Here is a 23,782-nt window from a genome sequence, read left to right on the forward strand (position 1 = left end):
AATGTTCGCACAGTTTAGCTTTCAACTTCTGCCATCCATGGACTCTGAGCTGTTTGTGTTTACATGTAAAGTGTGTTAGCCCTTCTGCTTCATTTAACCAGGAGACTCTGTCTCCAGATTATTTTGGCCATCAATACAGGTGTAATTATGATGAGTGGGGTTCTGTCTAACATTTCACTATATATTTTCTATTTGTCCTCTCTGATTTTTGTTCCTTGATCAAGGCTTCTGTGACTCCGGCCCTTTTTCTTTAGAGATTCCTGCTCTTTGTCCAGAGGCCATTGGTTTCTCCAAAGTTAGTGGTTGGTTCCCCAGGCCTAAAAGAATACAATATTTCCACCAGTTTAACCTGCTTCTGCACCTGACCTGAGGATGGCAGTCATGAAAACTGAGATTCATTCTGTGTAGCTCCTATTGTGTGAGTGTGGACTTCCCAGGGAATGGGCCTGCAGCTGCTCTCTCATCAGTGCCTGCAGGTGGCTGTGTTATGCGTTATGGCCAGATGTCCAGAAGAGAAAGATTAGTCTATTATTCATCCATTACTACCCACATACATTTCTAACACAGTGAAACTACACAGATCTTTTGTATACAACTTTATACATATATTGGTATATCAAAAAGTCATTTATTTTATTATATAGTATTTATAACCATAAAATATCTTAAAATAACTAAACTTTTCTTGTCTTAAAGGAAATACTTGCTCTTTGTAGAAAGCTGAAAATCCAAATACTAGTACCCATAATTACATTATCCAGGTTAATCATAGAATTTTGACATAATTCCTTGCATCTTTTTTCACTACACATCAGTGCATACATGTTTTAAACAGTTGACTCTGCATATATTTGTACTCTAGTTTTCCTTTAACATTATACCATAAGTCATTTAATTTTAGTGTACATTAGAATTTCCTGAGGAGATTGTAAGAGCCCAGTGATTTTGAGTTAGTAAATCAAGACTGGGGTTCAAGATTTCAAAATTTTAACTGATATTTTAAGTGATTTTGACATTGGTGGTTCATGGATATCACTTAAAAAACATGAGCTCTACAAATGATAATCAGTTATTCAACCCAAAGAAAAGTAGCTAAAGTACCTATGTATTATCTGCTCTATAGAACATTAGACATTTTAAAATAAATGGTTCTTAGGGCATAGAATAGTGGTACAAGAAAAGATCAGTAGATTAGAGAAGATGGCCCTTGAAATAGAAAATAATACCATTAAAAAACAGTGATAAAGCAGGTATTGAGAAAATTCATTGGCTTTTGGGAAAAGAAAACTGTGATCTTGTTTCACTCCATACACATGATATACATAGAAATAAATCCAAGACATTAAAAAGCAATGGAAACATAAAGGTATGAGAACACATAAGTGAATTATTATATAAACTGAGGTGAGAAAAGGTTTTCTAACAATGACACCAAAATTAAAAACCATCAAAGGAGAAACTGATGGTTAAGTACATTAAAATGTCAAGAAAGACACTTCTTGTTAAGGATGTACCCTGGCCAAATGTTTTTAAATTTAGCTTATTTTGGACTCAAGGAAATGAACTAATTCCTATACCAATACAAACCATTAAAAGTCACTTAGCAGGAAGTTTCTACATGAACAAGTCACTAAGCAAAGAAGAAATGAAGAGGTATCAAAAAAGTGCTCCTACAAAGCCCAAATTTAGTAAGTTCTTACAAATTACAAAGGAACAGACAGTTTTTATACACAAACTATTACAACAGAAAAGAAGACCAACTGCTAAAGTCATCCCAGAAAGTGAGCTATGTACCTGTTAGTCAGGACAAATTTCTCCAAGGGTAGAACACCACTCATAAACATATTTACACTACAGTCAGAGTAGGGGTGTGGAGGAAGGCAGTGCAGTGGGGAAGGACTAACCCAAATACACGTAAACTTCAGAATAATCACCATGTGTAACAAGCAAATGTAACACTAGGCAGAAAGCTAAACCAAAACCCAAACAAAATAAACACTGAGGGAAATGAAAGGTATCTTGAAGAAAAATAAGAGCTTACATCATGTTCTTGATGTTGTTAGATTTCCCTATTACAGACTTATCTACAGTTCTCTACCCTCTCAGGTAAATCAAACCCTGGATTTCTGCTGACAAATTTTATTTTTCCTATTTTACCATAATTACTTTTTTCTCTCAGGTTTAAAATTCTTGAGTTCAAATTTCATCCATTTCTTCATTTAAAAATTGATTAAAAAAAACAAAGCATTTAAGGTTAAATATTTTCTGCTGTTATATATCTTTGGCTATGATTTGTTTGAATTGTCATAGTTTTTAGATTAAAGTTTCCTGCTGTAATCATATTTCTCTATTTTACCTTGTATTTGGCTAAGGTTTTTATTAGTATGTTATTTTGTCCAAGATTAAATAGTATTACTGACTGACCCTGGACCAAGTATTCTACATGTATTTGAATTTTTCTCTATATTCAAAGACTGAAAAACATAACAAACCACCACTCAGGTACACTGAGATGCGACAAAAAACCTCAGTAGGGCTAAAGACAAAAAAACACATCATGCACTAGCATGGCTAGCTGTAAGCGAGCAGTCAGTACTCTGTCCTTTTATAAGCAGTGTTTGTTAAGAGTTTACACACACATGATGAACACATACAAAATGCATCGTGCCTCTGAATGGGTGAAGAAAAACACTGGAAGAGAAAGGCCATTATACAAGTAAAGACAGTACTTAAAGTGATATGTAAATTGCTTGCTGAAAACAGCCCAAAACATTCTTTATGAAAGCTCATCAGAAAATACTCTCTCTCAGAACAGGGTGCAGACTGGGAGGGACATGGGACTCACCATAGAACTTGGACTTAGCCAGGATGCTGCCACTAAGGCAAAATCCATCCTTTCGATTACTTACATAAAAGGCAGATATTGGTGGATGATGGGACACCTATTGAACACAAGAAAAAACATAAAATACAGTAACATAAGCATCTTGTTGCTACTATTACCCAAGTTTAAGTCTTAAAAAGTATACTGTAATAATAATAAAGAACATTTGGTAAGTAGTAAAATTAAATATTGATGATGTGATAATCAGCTCCCAAGTGTCTCTCAAGGAAAGCGACCTGCTGATATCACTGATATCTATAGCATTAGGTGGGCTCCTCTTACACTGAACCAAAGCTTGTGTGGAAGTGACTGTGTGTCACTTCTGAAATCAGGTTACAATGCCACATCCATCTTGGTATCTCTCTCATATCATTAGCTCTGGGAAGCCAGCTTCCAACCCTATGGAGAGGCCCATGTGCTGAGGAAGAGAGTGCTCTTGCAAAAGCCAAGTGATGAGCTTGGAAGTGGAATCTTCCAGCTCACATAAGCCTTCAGATGATTGCAAAGCTAGCTGGCATCTTCCCTGCAACCTCTTAAAAGACCCTGAGCCAACAACTGCTGAGCGAAGCAGGCCCATTTTCTGAATCTCATTGTATGAAATAGTAAGTCTTTGCTGTTATAAGCCACTAGGTTTTGGCAGTAATTTGTTTTACAGCAACTGATAACTTACACAGTGGTTAGTCTTCACATGGATTACAGAATAGGCTGTAGGAAACTAACAAAAGCTTTGATCAATGTTATTTTAGTAATCTAACATTTTCAATAATATATATTCATCTTATGTTTTCTGAAATGAGAAAGCTAAAATCAATCTCTTCTCGAGCTTCTCAATTTAGTGACAAATTATAGAAAAGTAAAAGGCAAGGTGGGCATAATCACTAATTTTTAAAAAATTGATACACAGGTGGTCAGTCTGGGGGTATATCAGAATGTCTAGGGAAGAGGCAGGTTTTTCAACACTGAGGAGAGGCAGTGATACATGGTCTCCTCATTGTCCTTATTTCAGGTGAGAATTATTATATTAAAGAGTCATTGTTACTGAGAGAATGTCATATTCCTTAGGTTTGTTAGGACAAGGGGAATGACTGAGAATAATGAATACAGATATACGTAAATTTAAATTAATGAAAGATTAAGAATATTTTCTGATTACCTATTATGTGTACAACAAAAAGAGAGGTATTATGGGGAGAGTATACCTTCAAGGAGCTAACAATTCAATTAGGGAAATAAACATAAGTGTTAAAATAACTGTTCAGTGGGTAATCACTCCCTCCTCCTCCCCTCCCCAGCCCCACTCCACAGACAGACATTTGAGAAGGGGGAAATCACTGGAAACTGTAGTCACCTGGATCATGAAAAATGAGGTCAGGGTTTGCTTAGATGAAGAATAGCTGAGAATAAATACTGAGGCCAGAAAGTGCACTATCAGGCTACCTAACTGTCAACACACACATTTGACTACTATACAGGGCTCAGAAAGGCATGTAGTTTGAGATAATTTAGAAAGATATGGAAGAACTTGAATGCCAGGGTGTAAATTTGATTTAGGAACGGGGGAACCATTGAAGAATTTTGGCCAAACAAAGAAACAAAATGAGGGTGGCAGAGCAGGAAAAATAAAGGTTTACTTTTGGTCACAAGATTTATTTTTGGTCATTGTAAGAGTAATACTTATTTAGAAATATTCAGTACTAAATGGTTAAATGATTACCAAATGTTCACTAATAAGAAAAGTTAATCAACAGTGAGTTTACTGAGTCAATATTTTCTACAAAAACATTCCAGTAACTTCTTGAGTCACTTTTTTTTTCTATAATATGCATTTCTAATACCTGTTCAGCAATATAAAATGTTTTGCTGTTTGTTTTGGGATGAATCCACAAACAACGGAAAGTCTCCCCAAGTATAGGATTGTAAGGTTTCTTCAGTCCCTAGTAAAAAACATACAAATTTCAATTATAAATATGGAAGACTCAAATAATTTAAACCAGTAAAGATGGGCTTAACAATATCACCTGAGAGCTATCCTTATAAAATTTCACAGTAGTGAGATGAAATAAGATAAAATGACTTCAATCATAATATGCATCTAAATGATCAAGTATTTCAAATTTTGTTAGAGAGCCTGTAATACAATTATCAATAAATAATCTAAAGGTAATATAAAAAATAAAGAACTCATTAAAGACTAAAGAAAGTAAAATATAAACATTACCTTTGGCTTTTTATAGAATCCTGACAAATACCATTTCACTACTTTCCTCAAACGGAAATAAGGATTTTCTTCAAGAGAAGCCCTAAGAAATAAAATGGTATACAAAAAATCTTTACAAAATATATCACAAATTGTCCCTCATATTTATCAAGTAAACAACTGAGTATGAGATGTGACTGGAAAGCATAATTCATGTTTAGAATACATGGCAAAAAACAACCATGTAAATCAGTTTTCATAATCTGATTATTTTTCTCCCTCTTTTTCCTGTTCTTTGATAAACTGCTCATGTCTTGAGTAGTTTTTGGAAATTCTCTAAACCAAGGTTTCTTAATTGGGATTCTGTAGAATCTTAGATGTTCCTAGGGATTCTTTGAGAAAATGTGATTGAAAAAAAATAAACATAGATTTTTAAATTTGTACACTGAATGATGCTTATCATTTGCAAAGAATGGGGCAGTGGCCAAGCAGCCTCATTAACAATTTATTTAGATGTCTTCAGTCCCGTATGTCAAAGAACAACCATGCTTACTTGATTTAGTCTAGTCACAGTTGTTGATGTTAATTAGAGATCACCAATAATTAGTGAGTGCAGTGGTACATGGAGGGAGGCCAACAGGCTGATATTAGCCTCTCCCATGCAAACTGCCTCCCTAAGTATAGGATTGTATGCCTTTTTAGATCCTTGTACAGAACCCAGAAGTTCCAAATCACAAACACAGAAGATTAAATTAATTTAAGCCAATCATGAAAGTTTTAACCAATTTCTAGCCTTCAACTTCCCCATGGGCTACCAATTGATTTTCTAGAGTGAATGAACTCTACCAATATAACAAATAATGAAGGAATAATTTTCATTTTAAAGAAGAAATTTTTAGAAGCCATGACTCAGCTGACCCTTTCCCATTTGCTGTTGCTATAAGCATTGCAAAATATTGATTGTGTGTATGTCACAAGTGAATTCTACTCAGAAGTTTTCATATGGCCCCACCTCTCCATACTGTTCCTAGTTACCTCCCATTGGCAACTATATTTTTAGCTTCTTTTTAAAAATAAAATAGTTTTCTTCTCATCATAAAGAAACAAATATAAATATGTAGTCTTTTTTCTTAAAAAAAAAAAGTAGCAAACTACACTTTCTTCTGTACCTTCTTTTTTCACACACACATACACACACATCCTGAAGGTCCCTCCAAATTAGTTTATCGAGTTCTCCCATGTATGTATGCACCATACCTTATACAACCAGAAAACTGGCCAGACACCTGAGTTACCTGATCTTTTACTGTTAGAAGCCCTGCTGCAAAAACCTCATGCCAATTCATGTATGTGGAGTTACATCTCTAGGAGTTATTCCCAGAAGCAGCATCACTGGATCAAATGATTTCATGAATCTGTATTTTGGTAAGCACTGCCAGATTCCCTTCAGAGTGCTGTGCTGTTCCTATCACCCAGCCCAGTGCATGACTGCCTGTGGCCCCACAAAGCCTGGGCTTCAGTGCCTGGTGCCAGAAGAGTGCAACCTTTCAATTTGGGAAAATGGGCATCTCTCAAGAAGATCTTATAGAGGAACCTGTCTCATATTCTGAGAGAAATGAACTGCTAGACAGATTAAAGAAAGATAAAATACAAAGGAAAACTGGGGCATAACAGCTTTAGATTTTTGGTCAATGTAATAGATAAAAAATAGTGTCTTATTACAGTTTGAATCTCCATTTTTTTATTTTGACAGTGGTTTATGTGTTTAAGCACTGTTTGTATTTATTCATTTTTGAACTGCCTGCTCATTTCCTCCACTGCCTTTTCTGTTATGTTGTTGATCATTTTCATTCAATTTCTATGACAGCTTTTTGTTTTAAGGAGATTAACACTTGTGTATGACTTAATTTACAAAAATCTCCCATAATTTACCAATGATCTTTTGGTTCAGTTTATGATTTCTTTGCAATGTTTACTAATGCAACTAATAGACTGATAATGCAAACTAATTAATTAAATTCAGATATTAACACAGAATCTAAAAATCAGGTCACAGAGCCAGAAGACACAGTGTCTTGAGACTGCTGCTGGGATGGGAGCAGCAGGTGAAATGGCGAAAGGTGTGCATAAAGATGCTGTCTTTACTGGTTCTCCAAGAAACTGTTGGGAAGGAGGTGAACAGCTCTTCCTCCACCTCCTTAGTGCCTGCCGCCTTTAGGATTAGACCCAGGGTCTGCTGGCAGGGAGAAAAGCAAAGGTGAGAGGGGGATTTACGTCATTAGCTAGCAATTGGCAGGGTGTTCCAGTTGTGTAAACTGCCTCACAAGCATGCAGAGAGGATAAGTATAAACGGAAGCACAAGCCACACAATGGGACCTGACCAAGGGCTTAGTGGGGGACAACAAAGCATGCCAACCACCTCTCCCTGTGTGAGGTCAATGAACAGGTAGGAGCCTGTGATAGCAGTGCTGTGGGGTGAGGGGTAGAATTCTTATCTTCCTCAAGCTTGTGAGTTCTCAATTCAACTTCATGAGTGGAAACACCATAAGAAAGTATTAAATATGCCTCTTAATAAGGCCAACTGTAGAAGCAGTAAAAAAGAGAGAGTGATATCTCATTTTAGCCTGATATTGGTAAGGCATAGCCACTGAAATGAGCACTCTGAAAATCTCTAAACCATGATGTATCTTTAAAGAAATGAGAAACTACTTACTCTGATAGGAAATCTGCATGATAGTAATAATCTGAAAGTTTATCCAGGAAGGAACGAGGTTCCAAAATAAATGTAGGCAGAACCACTCTGGACAGGTCCATGCCAGGACGGACTTGTTTCAGCAGCGTCCAGATAAGGCTTTTGTTTTCTTCAGACACCGTTTCTGTTTGAGAAGCTTCACCTGCCTTTAGCAATTAACAAAAAATACTGAAATAATGTATTGATTTCAGCCACATTAGAAACACAGACAAGACAGTTAATGTCAGAAATCTAAATTCTCTACAGGACTATTTTGAGCATTCTTAAAATGTGGAAATAATAGCCAATCAGATAATAAAAAAAGGTCCACAGATACGAAATTTAGGTAAAAAGAGTAGTTGCAAGAGACATCAAAGTGAATGACATATACAAGGAATCCATTACAAAAAACATACACTATTATTTTATAGTATATGTGCTTCTAGCAATAAGTTATAAATGTTTTCTTGCAATGTACTTTGTACCTAGCAATGCTATTTCAAAAGCAACTTGAAAGAAATGTAAAGTTAAAATTTAACAGAATATATTGGTATTTGTGTGAGTATATATGCTCAGTTGTTTATAAATGCTGATGTACTTCATACGTATGGAACTTTTAAAACAAAATAGGTATCATGTAGGTATTCTGTCTCAGGAAAATAAGCAATGGGTCAAACAAATATCTTCAACCTCATCTGAAAATTCCAAGAATGAGAAAAGCAACATCTCTGAAAACCACAGGCTTTCACCTCTCCGAGTTCTTCATGGCTCTGTTCCGAGTAGGTGGTCTCCTTTAGAGGCTCAACGGGTTCAGGTTCAATGTAAGAATCATCCTGCCTTTCTGACGTGTCTGTGTCACTTTCTTCGCTTTTCCCCATTACCTCATTGTCAGACTCATCATGCTCTTGATCATTTTCTTTATCGGATTTATCAGAATACATATCTTGGTCCTTAAAATGCTGTCTTTCAATTTCACTATCATTTAACCTTAAGAGAAAGAATTATTAGAAGGAAGAATAAAGGAGGTTAAGAAAATTTAATCTATAAATAAGTATGATATATAACATTTACTGAGAATTTACTATGCATCAGGTACTGTTCTAAGTATTTTATATAGTTCAACTAATTTAAGCCCCCAAATAACCCTAGGAGATAAGTAATATTATTACTCTCACTTTACAGGTTAGTAAATGGAGGCACAGAGAAATTAAATTAAAACCTTGGAAATACTTTTAAAAATGACACTCGGAGCTCTTTGCCTCTCTACCTCTTGGGGCTAAAATCTTCAACAGCAAAAGTTTAGACTATCTACTGCTAGACTTCTTAGTTTTGCAAACATCATCATTTGAATCATTCTCACTGTCACTTCCAGTCTGAAGAAAAACTTGGAAATCATCAGATTCTCGAGTGAATTCAAATGAATTATGAATTTCCACATGAAAAGTCTCATGAATCACTTAAAATAAGTTGAAGAATAAGAAGAAAATGTAAAAGGTTAAGTAATTTTATCTATTTAATACTTGACTGATAGGCTTAATCTTGAGAAAAAAATTCAGGGAGAACTGGAAATGGAAATTTAAACTTAAGGAAATGAACCTATAGCCTAATATTGGTAAATTGCTCTACCCAACCCTATTCGTATAGTAAGTAGGGATAATAATCTGTACAAAAAGGAAGTGATTTTTAAAAAAAGCTCATTTCCAGAATTTAAAAATTTTTAAATAAATTTCTTAATTAACAAAGTATCTGTGGGTTTCATTTTGTATCACAATCTAATAGGGATGAACACTAAAGTACTTTACAAATGAACACATGGTGCCCTTATATATAACTTATATTTTAACAATGCTAAGTTAGGTAACCCAGCACAGAAGTCCTCTTTGATTCTTATTTAGTCTCTATTTTTCCAAAATCTTCATTTGTTTGGATTTTATCCAGGAAATTTTCAATGAAAATTAATTTTTAATAATACTTGCTATTTTCTTTCTCTCCATTTACAATCATTTACTTTTAAAAAGAAGTCTCAGAGGCTGTCTCTGCTTTCTTACCATCTCTTCTTTTCTCAATGACTCACCATCTGATTTTCACTCCCCTGACTCCACTGACTGTCCCTTTAAAGGTCACTAATGATGGCTTAGGAAACAAGTCCAGCGGCCTCATTTAATCTGCATTTGCTGTGAGTTCTCTGAACCACAAGATTTTGATGATGCTTGTTTTCCTTGAAATGGCCTTAGTGCTTGGGTTTCACGTAACTGTGGTTCTACTTTTTAAACTCTCTGATTCCTCTTATTTACTTCCATCCTTAAGATAGTTTCATTTTCTTCAACTTTCTTCTCTCTCCTTTGGCAAAGAGAACTATCCTGTTCCCAGACAAGTTCTCCTTTGGCAAGGGAACTATCCTGTTCCCAGACTTCATCACCATTTCTATCTGATGATTTCCAAACCCAAGCATACAGGAAAAAGCTTCCAACCCAGGTTTTTAAATGCCTGGCTGAGACCATCTGTATGTCCTGGGACCACTGCAACCTCAACATATCCAGTATTTAATAAGTTATTATTTCCCATACATGGTCTTCTGTTTCATTTTACCCTCATCTCCAGTCACTCAAGCTTAACACTTGGTAACACTACATCCAAGTAGAATGTAAGTCTCGAAGGTTGGCCTCCACACCCCTCATCTCTGCATCACCAGCGCTTGGCTCATTTTCTGTAGCCAAATGAACATGTTGAGATGTTGATTCTGTTTTTGTAAAAACCTCTTACATTGATCCTCTCCCTCACTCCCTAGCTGGGTATTTTATTTTCATCATCTAAATTTTTCTGATCCTATATTATCCTAAAGTATCTCTTCTTTTGTTGTTTATATCATTATCTTCCTACTATTTATAGTTGCCTGGTATTCTGTAGGTTTCAAACAAAACATCTCACCAGGATCACATAGCTAGTAAACTGTTCTACTGGATTCAAATTTAGGGTCGTATTTGATTCATTTCCCTATTCACAATGCAGTGAATTATACAGAAAAGCATATGGTGTCTTTATACTGAAAAGAGGTTCAAAGATTTTTAATGAGTATTTGAAGTAGATGAACTCTTAAGATCCCCAAACAAGAGCATTTAAAGATCACCTGGTAGTCAATAAAAACAATAGATTATTTACAGCTGAAGAGCTCTGAGGGAAAAATCTTGGGAAAAGTCCCCAAAAGACACTCATTCCTCATCATTTGCCCCCTTGCCCCCTAATGTTATCCCATTAAAGCTCCCCTAGTGGAAACTAAGATAAAGCTCCAGATTATAGGTCTGCAAAGGATGAAAAAGAGTCAAGCAAAGGGCTAGAAAAAAGTGTTCACCTCAGGTTATACAGAGCACAGGAGAGCAGCAGTCTAACTCTGGGAGGCTAACCCCAATGCTGACGGGAGTAAGTTGCTTCAAGGCAGAAGCTGAGCAGTGGGGCAAAGGGAGGAAAGGAGAAGTCTAGTATCTTTCCTATAAGGCAACAAGAGATCTGAACCACAAACAAAGTACTTCTTAGTTTCCCTGGAGAAATATTTTTTTAGTATTAACTACAATAAATGCGGATAAACCACAAATAGGATGCAGTTTCAACTTAAAACACTTAAAATATAATATAGGTCCACAAATACCAGGCAGAATAGAATAAACCAGGTGTCATTACAAAAAACAAAACAAAAAAGAGGTGCTACAGAATAGCAATAGAAGGGTAGATATCTCACTGTTTTGGGGCAGGAATGGCTTTACATATAAAGTAATATTTGAGATTTGTTTGAAAAATAGGATTATGAAGGAGAAAAAAGCAAGGAAGACAGAAATTCTTAATGTGGGAACAGCATGCATAAAAATGTAGTAGTTAGCATGGTTGTATTTAGAAAAGAAAAGTAATTCCCACTAGGTGGAATCAAGGAAATAACTTTCTACCCCTTATCATAGCAATTAAACAAATCTTAACAGGTCTTAGCCCATATAAGGGAAAGACGACAGCTGAGTTTCAACTTCACATACACTACGGAATTCTAAGCCTGCCAATTAACCTAGTGAACAGCATGGTCCCTAAAATAACCACTAAGTTAGTGGCGCTATCTACTTACTGGAAGTGGTCACCACTGTGGAGATTGTTAGCACGTAATAAGCCGTACAAAGTCACATGTGTGCTCTCTGAGGACGTGCTCAGGTCATGCTCCTTTCCTTCCCTGATCACGGCACGTTTGAGCAGGCTAGAGCATTTCAAAGCCAGCTCCAAAGCATCCATCCAGCACCTGCCTAGAAGAAGACAGATTCACAAGCAGCCTAATTCAAGGAATGACAAAAATAATCATCCATCTTAATTTAACACGGTTAAGCTTTAAACATGCTATTATTTCTTTGAGAAACAGGCACTGGAAAAGTTAATTTGACATTAAATCTTGTAAGGATTTTTTAAAGCAATTTTCCAGTTTAACAAGTTTCTTACATACTAAGGCATCTAGAAACCACTGGTAAATTAGTAACATAGCATGCATTAGAAAGCACACCTAATCTAAGATAAACGTACTTCATTTTTAAAATCTGAGAACATTAACATGTAGCATAATTTGAAGGTATCAAGGAAAGGTACATAAATTATACTGAAGGGGTTAAGTTTCTACTAAAAACAATCTATCTAAAATGATGTTTTGTTGCTTATAGGCAGTCCATCCCCAGGTTTAGCACCCATTATACTTCCACATACAAAAATTTTTAAGTATTGCCTGTACAGTATTGTCATTAACTGCCATATTAGTAGGAACATAAATAAGTTTATTTTTTTAATTAAAATTTAGAACTGTATTAGCAGAAAAAAATGTTAGTTGCTCATAAAAATTCATGTGTATTTGTTTCAATATCAGCTGGAAATGCCTATGATATTTTAATTTTAAGATTAATATCTGGTAAAAGTAAGCTTTGAAATGTTACAAGATTCCCTAGGCAAAGCAAGTCTAAACTATAAACACAAAAGTGAAGAAAACTCCATTATCAATTATTAAAGTTTTAAAGTTAGCTTGCTCTCATATAAATAAGTTTTGTTCGCTCCATATTTGCCTCAGAAACTAAGTATTAACTTACTAAGTGCAGAACAAAAGTTTGTACTCGAAATGTCTTTTGTTAAAAAATAAACTCAAAACAGTATATATGTGTCCTATAAATTATATAATACTAATAAAATATAAACAGTATTAAATGGAACTCCAAAATGATAAAACTAAATGAGTTACCACAGACTTGACTAACCAAGTCAAGAGGTGTTAATTGGTCAATGGAAGATGAAAGAAAACTCTAGGCTACTAAGTCATCATGTAATTAATTTTACAGAGCTTCCTTTCTATCAGATTTCCCTGTCTGTCTACCGGTGTAATGATATATTTGGTGTTCTAAGCAATACCTCTGTGGCAAATGTCATTCTAAAGACAGATTTTCCCAAAGGCAAATACACAGTTGTATATAAAATAAGCCATAAAATGAGATCCATACTCCAAATCACCAAAATCAGCATTTACCATCTGATTCGGTAGTAGCTCGGATGATCAAGTAACTGCTAGGTAAGGGCTGCGTTATGGACCCAACTGCCTCGCCTTTTGGACCCTTAAAGTAAATAAAATAAAATAAAATAAAGGGTGTTACAGAAAGTATTATGAGATCTCAACTATGTTATCCTTATTAGTAATAATCTAAGACATGGAGTATGATTTAAAGACAAACAAGCTTTAACTGCATGTTTATTGAGAAAGCAAGTGTTTATTAAGAAAAGTTTTCCTCTTCCAACAAATACACCTCCTTACCAGAAAACTGAACAATGTGTAGTTATCATTAACATTATCTCTGCATATTGCTCACATAGGAAAAAAAACCCTAAAATTTACCATACTAGACCAAATTTTAATTTAACAGAGCATTTCCATACCACAGATATCACTAGATAAGAAATACTGAATTTCTAGAAGCCTAAAGAAACAGCTGGAAATACAATTTACAAGAAAAAAAGAAATTTGGACTAGGTGTAGGGAAAAATAAATCCCCATTTTATAACCTTGAATATACTTGTTTATGAATACCAACTATAAAAGCTAGTTTTATTTCTTCAGAAGTAAGAAAGAAAAAGGAATTCAGTTGTTGGCTGGGGTTATTTTAGAAGTATACAATACCAAGCACTCAATAGTAATTAGCATCACCAAGGCTAATCTTTGGGCATAGTTTTTATCTGCAAAGATGATTGGAGTATTGGATTTAAGTATAATTTTGATACAAAAATCATAATTTTTTAAGTTGTCAAAGAATAAAATGGATTTTATGAAGCATACACAATAGGAAGATGTAAATTCAAAATGAAAAAATAGAAAAAATTCAGTATTACTTTAACAAATCCTATAATATCCGCTATCCCTTGCTTATTTTCAAACAGCTTTATAATCACGGGCCGGCTCCTAGAGCCAGGATACAGTAGGGTCTAGAGTCAGACAGCCTCAGTTTCAACCTTGGTTCCATGCTAGAAAAATTACTTAAGTAACCTCTCTTCAAGCCTCAATCTCTTTATCTGGTAATAGGGTAAAAACTGTATCCTTCTTAAAGGTATGAGAATTAAGAGTCCATGTAAAATGCTTGAAAGTCCCTGATGCAAAGTAAAAACTCATAAATATTACCTTTTCCTAATCATAGACACTGACTTCAAAGTTGTTTAAACAATGTCCTAAGCAGGTTTGCTGGCGGAGAATAAATATTCTGATGTTCACATAATTATACAAATTTCCCTTCCATTAATATTTGGAATAAAATACATTTGACTTAAAAATATTTTTTAATGATTCAAAATTTCATTATAATTCTTACAATTCCTAAGAATAGTAGTAAGAAATGAATACTGCATATAAAAGATTTTGAAAGTAAATTATTTTTCACTAGAGGCTCACATGACATGTAAATACCAGAGGTTCTACAGGTTAAATCCTTTCCCCTGTGGGAAGCACCTAATGCCAAAAATGGAACCAACTAACTGTAATCCTAAACTTATTCGTGCTATGACTCCAGACTACTGAAGTAAAAAGCTCAGATCTTTTCCTAAGTGCATATATTACCTAATAAAGCAGTATCAGAAAATTAAAAAGTTAAAGCACTTTTACTCAGCCCTAATCTCAATTAGATGATTTTCCTTAAAAGAGGAGTTCTAAACCTTTTATTCAAGTATAACTGACCTTTTTAGAAACTAAAACCAGATCACTTCATAAAAGCTAAAACTAGATTAATTCATTCAATGAGTGTGTACTGAATGTCTGTAGAATTCCTTGGTAGTTAATCAAATAAGGCATTTCTATTTTCCTAAGTTTCTGCTTTTATAACACAGCAGTGACCACAATAATGTTTTTAGTTACAAAAACATTAGAACTCCATTCTCAAAGAAATCTGACTCTCAAGAGTAAGAAGTACTGCCTCTGCTTATAGGCTTCTTATTGCATATGCACATCACTATAGGAAAGACCATAGGGGTACATGGCAGCTTCTCTTTTAGGGGGTCTTTCAATTCTGATAAAGAGAAAAGCACAGTAAACATAATACAATATTACAAAGCACAATTAGTAATTGCAAATTAAAGACACAGTACAAACTGAATATCCATAGACAAGAGATTGTAAGGTATAATATAAATTAGGGAAACATTTTCTGGAGAAAGTTTTAATTGAGAGCTTAAAGGCAAACAAAGCCTTTTTGTTCATATTCTACTGTGGGCAGAGAAAGAAGGAAGAATAATTGCGCTTGACAGTAACAGATGATAAGCCCTGCCAAAGACAGCAATCACTTAATAGATTTATTTCAGTTCTACTCACAGACTGTCATCTTTATCTTTTAACTATATAACAAGTACTTACTTACCTTCACTGCCCAAATAGACTGCTCCAAAGGATGAAAAAGTTTGAAACAAAAGCCATCCTTTTTTGAAGGACGCTCAATGATCTCACAGGCATTCAGAAGGACTGTTCCTACCCATTGACCATTTTTTTGGGTTTTATAGATGAGTAGCACCCCTGGTTTCAATACACACCACAGCTTTGTCCAGCTCTTTAGAGTACCACGAATCTAGAAGATAAGTTTATTTAAGAAATAAAGCTCTATTTTTATTTCTGTGCCATAAGATACAAACCAAATAATAAAAAATGGGATGTTTTAATCTAAAATTTCCATAAAATGTACATTTTATAGATTAAATAGATTTTTTTGAATGCTACTAAGTGGCAAGCACTGGAAACAAATGTGAAAATAAGGTCTTGCTTCTGAGGAACTTAAATTCTTGCGGGAGACTGGATCAACAGTCTCAAAATAATGTACTATACATAGAATGGTTTTCCCAACCTTCCAGGCCAGATCAGGGGCCATTAAAATACACTTTTCAGTACCAAGATTCTCCTCTTCTTAGCATCTATCACAGCTGTAATTTTATTTGTGTGGATATAAAATTACCCCACCTTTTAAAATTTGTTACTTCTTACTACTATGGCAACAGTGTTGGAAACACTGCTAGCACACACACCAAGCATTCCCTAAATACTGGGTGAATGGTAAGAAGAGGAAAGAACCTCCATATATCCCCTAAAATTACCTTCTCTAAATTGCTTTGTTCTTAGTAATTATACTGCTATATAAATTTCTTCAGGGAAATTTTAAAACACAAGTTATATGAATCTCTCCACAGTCTTATAAAACTGTTAGGTAGAAAGACAGACATGAGCACCTGGGAAGGGGAAGATAAAGTTCAAGGAAAAACTCCCCAAACTCTGCCCAGGTAGGGATGGCCACATGAAAACAGGGCTTTGAAGGAAGATAACTTCTTGCCATTGGGACCAGTCAACCTGATTCTAATGTGGACATAATGGAACAAAATTAAAAATTGCCCCACACATGCCTCATCACAGGAAAGGACTTGCACATGGAGAAGCATGGCTATACAGATGGACCTGTCAATCAAATAACACCACCTTGTCAATCAAAGAAGTGCCTCCTTGCCAGAATGCAATATACAGGCCCCCCAACCTAATGGATGGAGGCCTTTGTCTACCTTGACTGTGGCCTGCTTCTCCCTTGGACTGTATTCAAATAAAACATTCACTCTGTTTCACTATTGTTTCTCTGCCTTTCAGTTCTTTGTTCTGGTGGGCGCAAGGTCAGAAAACAAATTCAACCCATAACAAAACAATCCTTAGCCTACAGTTTAATGCTATGTCAATAATAAGTCTATGACTTTTTTCTTTTAAATTTCTATTTCTTTAATCCATTAAAAGGGTTTCTATGCAAGTCCCTGAAATCACAATACTGACAAGAATGTTGATGTAATGTTTATATTAAAAAACAGGAATTATCGTCACTTGTATTTACTGTGAAACATCTGTTCTCTCAATGCACTTACATGGATTATGAAATAAATACAGGGCTCCCTAACCACCCAAACAGGCGTACCACAGAACTCTAAACAAGAAAAATTGAGAAAGGGGAAGTGTGGAGCAAGGCATGAAGAGAAAATTGTTAAGAAAAAATACATGTCTAATGTAGGTAGGTCACAGGGAAGGCAGTATAGCACAGAGAAGACAAGTAGTGACTCTATAGCATCTTACTACACTGATGGACAGTGACTTCAATGGGGTGTGGAGAGGACTTAACAATATGGGTGAATGTAGTAACCACAATGTTGCTCATGTGAAACCTTCACAAGATTGTATATCGATGATACTTTAATAATAAAAAGAAGATAATCAGATAAGAAACAACACAAAAAAGAAAAAGTATATGTCTATGTACAGAAGATGGAAAGAAAAGAGAAGCTAAATTAAGAATTATCCTGAGATAACATTCTGGATTGTGGAGGTGTGACAGTAGAACATGAATGGTAAATTATCAGAATGAAGGTATGATTTAGAAAGTTAGCCAGGGGATGTGCTGGGGACTTTTGGGGCACTGGTTGGGGAAATTCTATGTCAAAAGACAAGAGTAAGTTTAGCTTTGACAAACCCAAGGGAGATCTAAAGCTTAAAGATATTTAAATAAAGCCAAAATAAATCTGAAGGTGCTTTCAACACAATGCTGAAGACACTAGCATTAGCTGACCTACAAGCAAAACGATCACTAGACCTCATTTAGTAAGAGAACTTTCATGACAGATCTCTAAGGATTTTAGGTTGGAGGTTTCACCAACTCCTTGGAAAAGTGTAAGCTTTCAGAGCTGGAATGATTTTTAGGTGAATGCCAGGTGTTAAAACTTCCTGGGAGTCAGGATCTTGTAAGATCATTCTTAAATTAGCATTAGTCTGAAAGATTCATACCGAATATCCTTTAAGTAAGAATAAGAAAGAGGATAGAGAGGGCTGATAGAAAAGTACATAAAAATAAGTGGGAATAATGAGAAACCAAAAAAATAAGGTATGGAAATAGTAACATGTTTTTCTGAAAATCAATCCTTTTCAAATGATAACTTCTAGGTTAACTTTGTCTCTTCTCAGTAATGCATATACCAGTCTACAGTATTAAATAATAATTTCAATAGCAAGTAAAATATTAATTAACATCTGTAGGTAAAATGGAAGTTCTATGGCCAGGATCCTCACCTGATCCTAATCTGATCTGCCCATTGTATATGTGCAGTGATGTAATACTCAGCCTACTACACAGGCTCATGCTTGGATAGTCATTGGCAATTAGCCATTATTGCCTGTGTTGCTACAAAAGATTTCTCCCAGTGCTCATAGCAGAACCTAGAGAAGAGAGCAAGAGAGCAGAGGCTGGAGGTGAAGGCAGAGGCTGAGGTAGAGGCAGAAACAGAGGTGGATGGGATTCTAGCATTCCACCTACCACTGTGAGAACAAAGCTTGGTATGAGGCCCTTTTTACCTTCAACGTTCTACTGTTGTTATTAGGTCTCACCAAATCCAGAGTGAACTTGCCTAGAGCTGAAACCCTCAGGCAAGACATCATCATATTTGATTAGGCTATATACTGCCACACAAATCAAAGTCTTTTTAAAAGAACTGCTGCCCATATTTGATGGACAGACAACACAGAGTTTCTTTCTCCCCATTAAAATTGGAACACAGACCCTAGACCCTCTACAATACAACTAATAGTTTGTCAGTGAAAAACCACCATCCACTGAGTTGTTTTTGTCTTGTAGGATTAGGTGTACTCTGGGCTTTCCTAGTCCAGTAAGTAAACATTAAGGTAATCTGAATTCAAGATTCAATGTGTGAGGACCTATGGCAGGCCACCCCAAGATGTGCCACTGTGACATGCATATTATTTCAGATTTAAGAACAATCAAGGCCCAAAAGACTCAGGAAGAAACTTTGACCCCCAACTGCATAAAAAGAATTTAGATGGAGGGCATGCTTCAGGAAGAGAGCCATCACCTTAGACAACTATACTATAATGTAAACTAGGAGTGGCAGACCCACTGGGAGGGATGCGGATGAGTCTGTTAAAATTTCTTTGTGCACCCTCATTGTTACTGTGGCTCAGAGCATCTTTGACTATCAAACATTTACTCTTTCATATTCCTGTGCGTTGCTTCCCTTTTCCTTTGAAGTCTCAGATCCCTAACCCCCTTCTCCTTGGTTCTGGATGACGTACACACATCATCCTCCCTGACTGTCTCTGGAACCCATGTCTACGGCTTCCTAGTACCTACATAATTAAACTTTGTCTTTCCTGTTAATCTGTCTCATGTCAATTTGATTCTTAAACCAGCTAGAAGAATCTCCAGGGTAGAGAAAACTTCTTCCTTTCCAACAAATACAAACTGACCTTCAACCAATCGGCCATAACTATAACTGAAGGATCTGTGATTGTACTGAGTAACTCCTTTGTGGCTCTTTTCTTTTCTTCTCGGTAATTTTTCTTTTGCACCTATTTATAGAAATAAAGAAAAAAAATTAATTAGAAATAGGGAGTTTCCTTTCAATTTTTTAGGTCCATAGGACGTAGAGTATAAAATTCTAAACCTCTTTTAGAATTCTAGCATCAAAGGATAAAATAACATTTTTTTTTTAAGAACTGGTAGGAATTTTTAGAAAAATAAGGTCAGAATCTAGTTTTTCTCATTACTAGTCCAGTTCTCTATATCTTTAAAGAATTCTACCTTTTTCCAGTTACAAAGTAATGAAGGGCCCCCACCAGTAACATGGCAAACTTCCGGCTTCTTTTCAGGGTCCTCGGTTCCCGCCACCGCCACCTGAAGCCCAATCACCTCTCTCCCCCCTCCCAATCCCAGCACCTAGCCAACAGCCACCAGCCCCATAGAAGTGACATCTCAATCAATTCATACCCCTTTCTATATAACCCAGCACCTTTCCCTAATAAAGGGGAACTCTCCAGTGCATTGCTGCTTTGTGTCGCTCCTTTCCTTTCATTGGTGCCGAAACCCGGGAGACGGGACACCCCAACTGGGCCCCGTCTTCCCCCCGACACCAGCAGCAGCTTGCCCTCGTCCTCTTTTTCCGGCGCTGGCTCATCACACTCACCACTCCTCTCTGGCCTTTAGGTAAGTTTTCCCCCTGGAGTGGGCCACTCTTCCCTGAGCTATCGCAGTGCCATTGACCATGATCGTCCGGCAAGGCCCTGACGCTCGGGGATGAGGAGGGAACTCTCCCTGCCTCAGGCCTTCACGGCTGCGGCGGACCCTCAGGCCCCTCCTTCGACAGCCATAAATCCCCGCCTCAAGCCTTTACGGCTGCGGCGGACCCTCAGGCCCCTCCTCCGACAGTCATAAATGCATTCACTGTCCCTTCCATCAGTGCTGAAACTTTTTAAGCAAAATTTCCCTGGGGTGGGCCACTCTTCTCCGAGCTATCGCAGTGCCATTGACCGTGATCGTCCGGCAAGGCCCTGATGCTCGGGGATGAGGAGGGAACTCTCCCCGCCTCAGGCCTTCACGGCTGCGGCGGACCCTCAGGCCCCTCCTCTGACAGCCATAAATCCCCACCTCAGGCCTTCACGGCTGCGGCAGACTCTCAGGCCCCCCCCCTCCAACAGCCATAAACGAGGTGACTCCTTTGCGGATGAGAATGCTCCCTTCCCCCCCCTCCTCCTTCTGCTCCGTCCGCCAAAAACTCCTAGCGCTAGGTACCTCATGACTCTGGCACTCTGCCTTCTTAGGGAAGTCTGGGTGACGACCCACACTTCCTCAGAAATTTCGACTCGTATACGAGTTTCCGCAGACCACCAAGGATCATTGGGGACGCCCTTTGTCTCCTTGCGGTCTGCTTCCAGTCCGAGGATCTCTGTTCGTCTTCCCCTGTTTGTCTCCTTCTCTGTCCTTTAGCCATGGGAGCCTCCTCATCCCTCCCTGAAAGTTCACCTCTTGAATGCCTGCTTAAGCTTCTGGCTACCCTCTCCCTGACGCTTGATATAAAACCAAAACTTCTTCGTAAATACTGCTCCCAAGATTGGCTGACATACTCCCTAGACAATAACAACAAATGGCCCGCAGGGGGAACTCTTGATCCTAACATCACTCGCAATCTTTTTAACTACTGCCAGCGCCTGAAAAAAATGGAAGGAGATTCCCTATATCGAAGCTTTCCGCCTCCTCCTCCCCCGCCCCCTCCCAAGTTCTCCTAGCCTGCAAGCCGCCGCCCCCGCAGAAGCCTCCCATTCACTCCCTTCCCCTTCTTCTCCTACAACAGCCCTTCTCCCTTCCTTCCCCACCATCTCCTCCCCCATCTCACCTCCTCTGCCTTCGTCCCCCGCAGATTAAGCCTGAGCCTTTCAGCCCCCCCTTTAACTAGGTCCCGGGGGCCTCCTCCATCTTTGCCCTCATTACCTATTTCTCCCCTGTTAGGGATCGCCTTTGTCTTCCCACATGTTTGTAGGGAGAATGGGAAAGCATCTTCCCCCATGTCTGAACGCAGCATGGGAAAGCACAAGCTAGAGAACACCCGGTACAGTCCTTGGAAGTTATCTGCCCACAAAAACATATCTTGTCCTCAAAGACGAGCCAAGACTCCTCACTCTGAAAATAGGGAGACCTTGAAGATGTGTAGAAACACCGCCCCTGCTTCTAGCTATGCCCCTCCCCCACTTGCCGATGTGGCAGGAATAGAGAACAATGCATTCCTTAAGCAATTAACTGGAGCCCTGCTGTAGCTCAGTTAGTAGAGCATGGGACTCTTAACCTCAGAGTCATGAGTTCAAGCCCAAATAAAGCAGCAGAGGCAAGCAGCTGGGCTGCAGGCTGGCAACACGTGGGTCTGATTCTATCTTTATTTCCTTTGCCCCCCTTCCGCACTTCAGGACCTGCTCGACTAGGTGTGGCTAGACTGCGTCACCCCCCCCCCCACAGATTGAGCCAGAACCCTTCAGTACCCCTCAGACTCAGTCCCAAGAGCCTCCCAAAATTATCGCCCCCCTCCGGGAGGTAGTAAGATCCAAAGGCATCGTGCGCGTTCACATCCCTTTCTCCTTAGGAGATTTAGCCCAACTAGAGAAACGCCTAAGTTCCTTTTCCACTGATCCCACGACATACATCAGGGAGTTTCAATGGACCCTCCAGTCTTACAGCCTCACGCATCATGACATTTTCATGCTCCTGGCCAATACTCTCCTCCCTGAAGAGCATAGACGAGTTTGGGACTTCGCCCAAACGCACGCTACCGAAACCCACAGGACTGACCAACCTATCCCCCTAGCCCCACTGCTGTCCCCGAACAAGACCCACACTGGAATTATAACACCGCCGTAGGTCTCCGCTCTCGAGATATTTTTGCCTCCTGCTTAATAGCAGGTCTGAAAAAGGCAGCTCGTAAAGTAGTCAATTTTCAAAAGCTCCAAGACATAATTCAAAAGAGAGACGAAACCCTCTCCGAGTTCTTAGACAGACTCACTCAAGCCCTATTACACTATACCAGCCTGGACCCAGAAACACCTGAAAGAAGACATGTCCTTATGACATACTTCCTAGCTCAAAGCTACCCCGACATTGAAGCTAAACTCAAAAAGTTAGAACAGGGCCCCACTACCCCACAGACTGAGATCCTAACAGTGGCCTTTAAAGTCTTCCATAACCGGGAGGAGGAGAAAGAACGCCGTAAACAAAAGGCTGATCAGGCCAATTTCCAGATGTTGGCCCAGCTGATAAAACCACAACCTGGGCGCCCCTCTACAAACAAGCCCTCCCCAGGAGCTTGTTTCAAGTGTGGAAAAGAGGGACATTGGTCAAGGGCATGCCCCTCCCCCAGATCTACCACCCCATGCCCCAGATGCCACAAAAAGGGCCACTGGGGGTCTGATTGTCCAACCACCTGAAGGGGAGGCTGGGTGAACAACCCCCATCCTAAGCCCGCCGTAGTGGGGCTGGCAGAAGAAGATTGATGGGGCCCGGGGGCTTCTCGCCCAACCATTTCCATCACCAAACAGGAGCCCAGGGTTACTTTAACAGTAGACGGTCGCCCCATCTCCTTCCTCCTAGATACAGGAGCCACCTTCTCAGTCTTGCAAGAATACCGGGGCCCTACCATGCCAGCCATTACTCCTATAGTCGGGGTAGGAGGTAAACAGATTTTCCCATTAAAACCCCCCCCCCTTTTATGCACAATCCTAGACAGTCCCATACCTTTCTCCCACTCCTTCCTAGTTATGCCCCAGTGTCCCATCCCTTTACTAGGATGGGACATCCTTTCCCTCCTCCATGTTTCCATACTATATCCACTCCCACAGCCCCCCAGTACTCCCTTTCTGATGGCCCTCATAGCCGACAAACCCCCTCTACCCAATAAAAGCTCTGATTCCATCCTCATACACCCTGTAAATCCCAAAGTTTGGGACATTACAAGCCCCTCTGTGGCCCTATGTCCCCCTGCCTCTATCAAATTACGTGACCCCTCTCAGTATATCTGTCAGGCCCAATACCCCCTAACCACTTCAGCCCTCATAGGCCTCCAACCCATCATTCAAGATCTCTTAAACATAAAT

General features: G+C 38.3%; 1 protein-coding gene across 5 annotated transcripts in view; it reads right to left on the reverse strand.

Annotated features, from left to right (window-relative positions):
- Window positions 1-23,782, reverse strand: part of OSBPL8 (oxysterol binding protein like 8) — a 207,291-nt gene that overhangs the window by 18,753 nt on the left and 164,756 nt on the right. For all 5 annotated transcript variants that reach the window (XM_073214832.1, XM_073214835.1, XM_073214836.1 and 2 more), the window contains 9 exons: window positions 19,619-19,720; window positions 15,708-15,911; window positions 13,343-13,427; window positions 11,918-12,089; window positions 8,562-8,799; window positions 7,795-7,979; window positions 5,103-5,184; window positions 4,720-4,818; window positions 2,846-2,942 (listed from right to left, as the gene is read on the reverse strand). In XM_073214832.1, coding sequence (XP_073070933.1) covers window positions 2,846-2,942; window positions 4,720-4,818; window positions 5,103-5,184; window positions 7,795-7,979; window positions 8,562-8,799; window positions 11,918-12,089; window positions 13,343-13,427; window positions 15,708-15,911; window positions 19,619-19,720 — 1,264 coding nt within the window. The remainder of the gene's footprint in view (window positions 1-2,845; window positions 2,943-4,719; window positions 4,819-5,102; window positions 5,185-7,794; window positions 7,980-8,561; window positions 8,800-11,917; window positions 12,090-13,342; window positions 13,428-15,707; window positions 15,912-19,618; window positions 19,721-23,782) is intronic.

The sequence above is a fragment of the Manis javanica genome, chromosome 10 (assembly GCF_040802235.1).
Source record: "Manis javanica isolate MJ-LG chromosome 10, MJ_LKY, whole genome shotgun sequence".
NCBI lineage: Eukaryota > Metazoa > Chordata > Mammalia > Pholidota > Manidae > Manis > Manis javanica.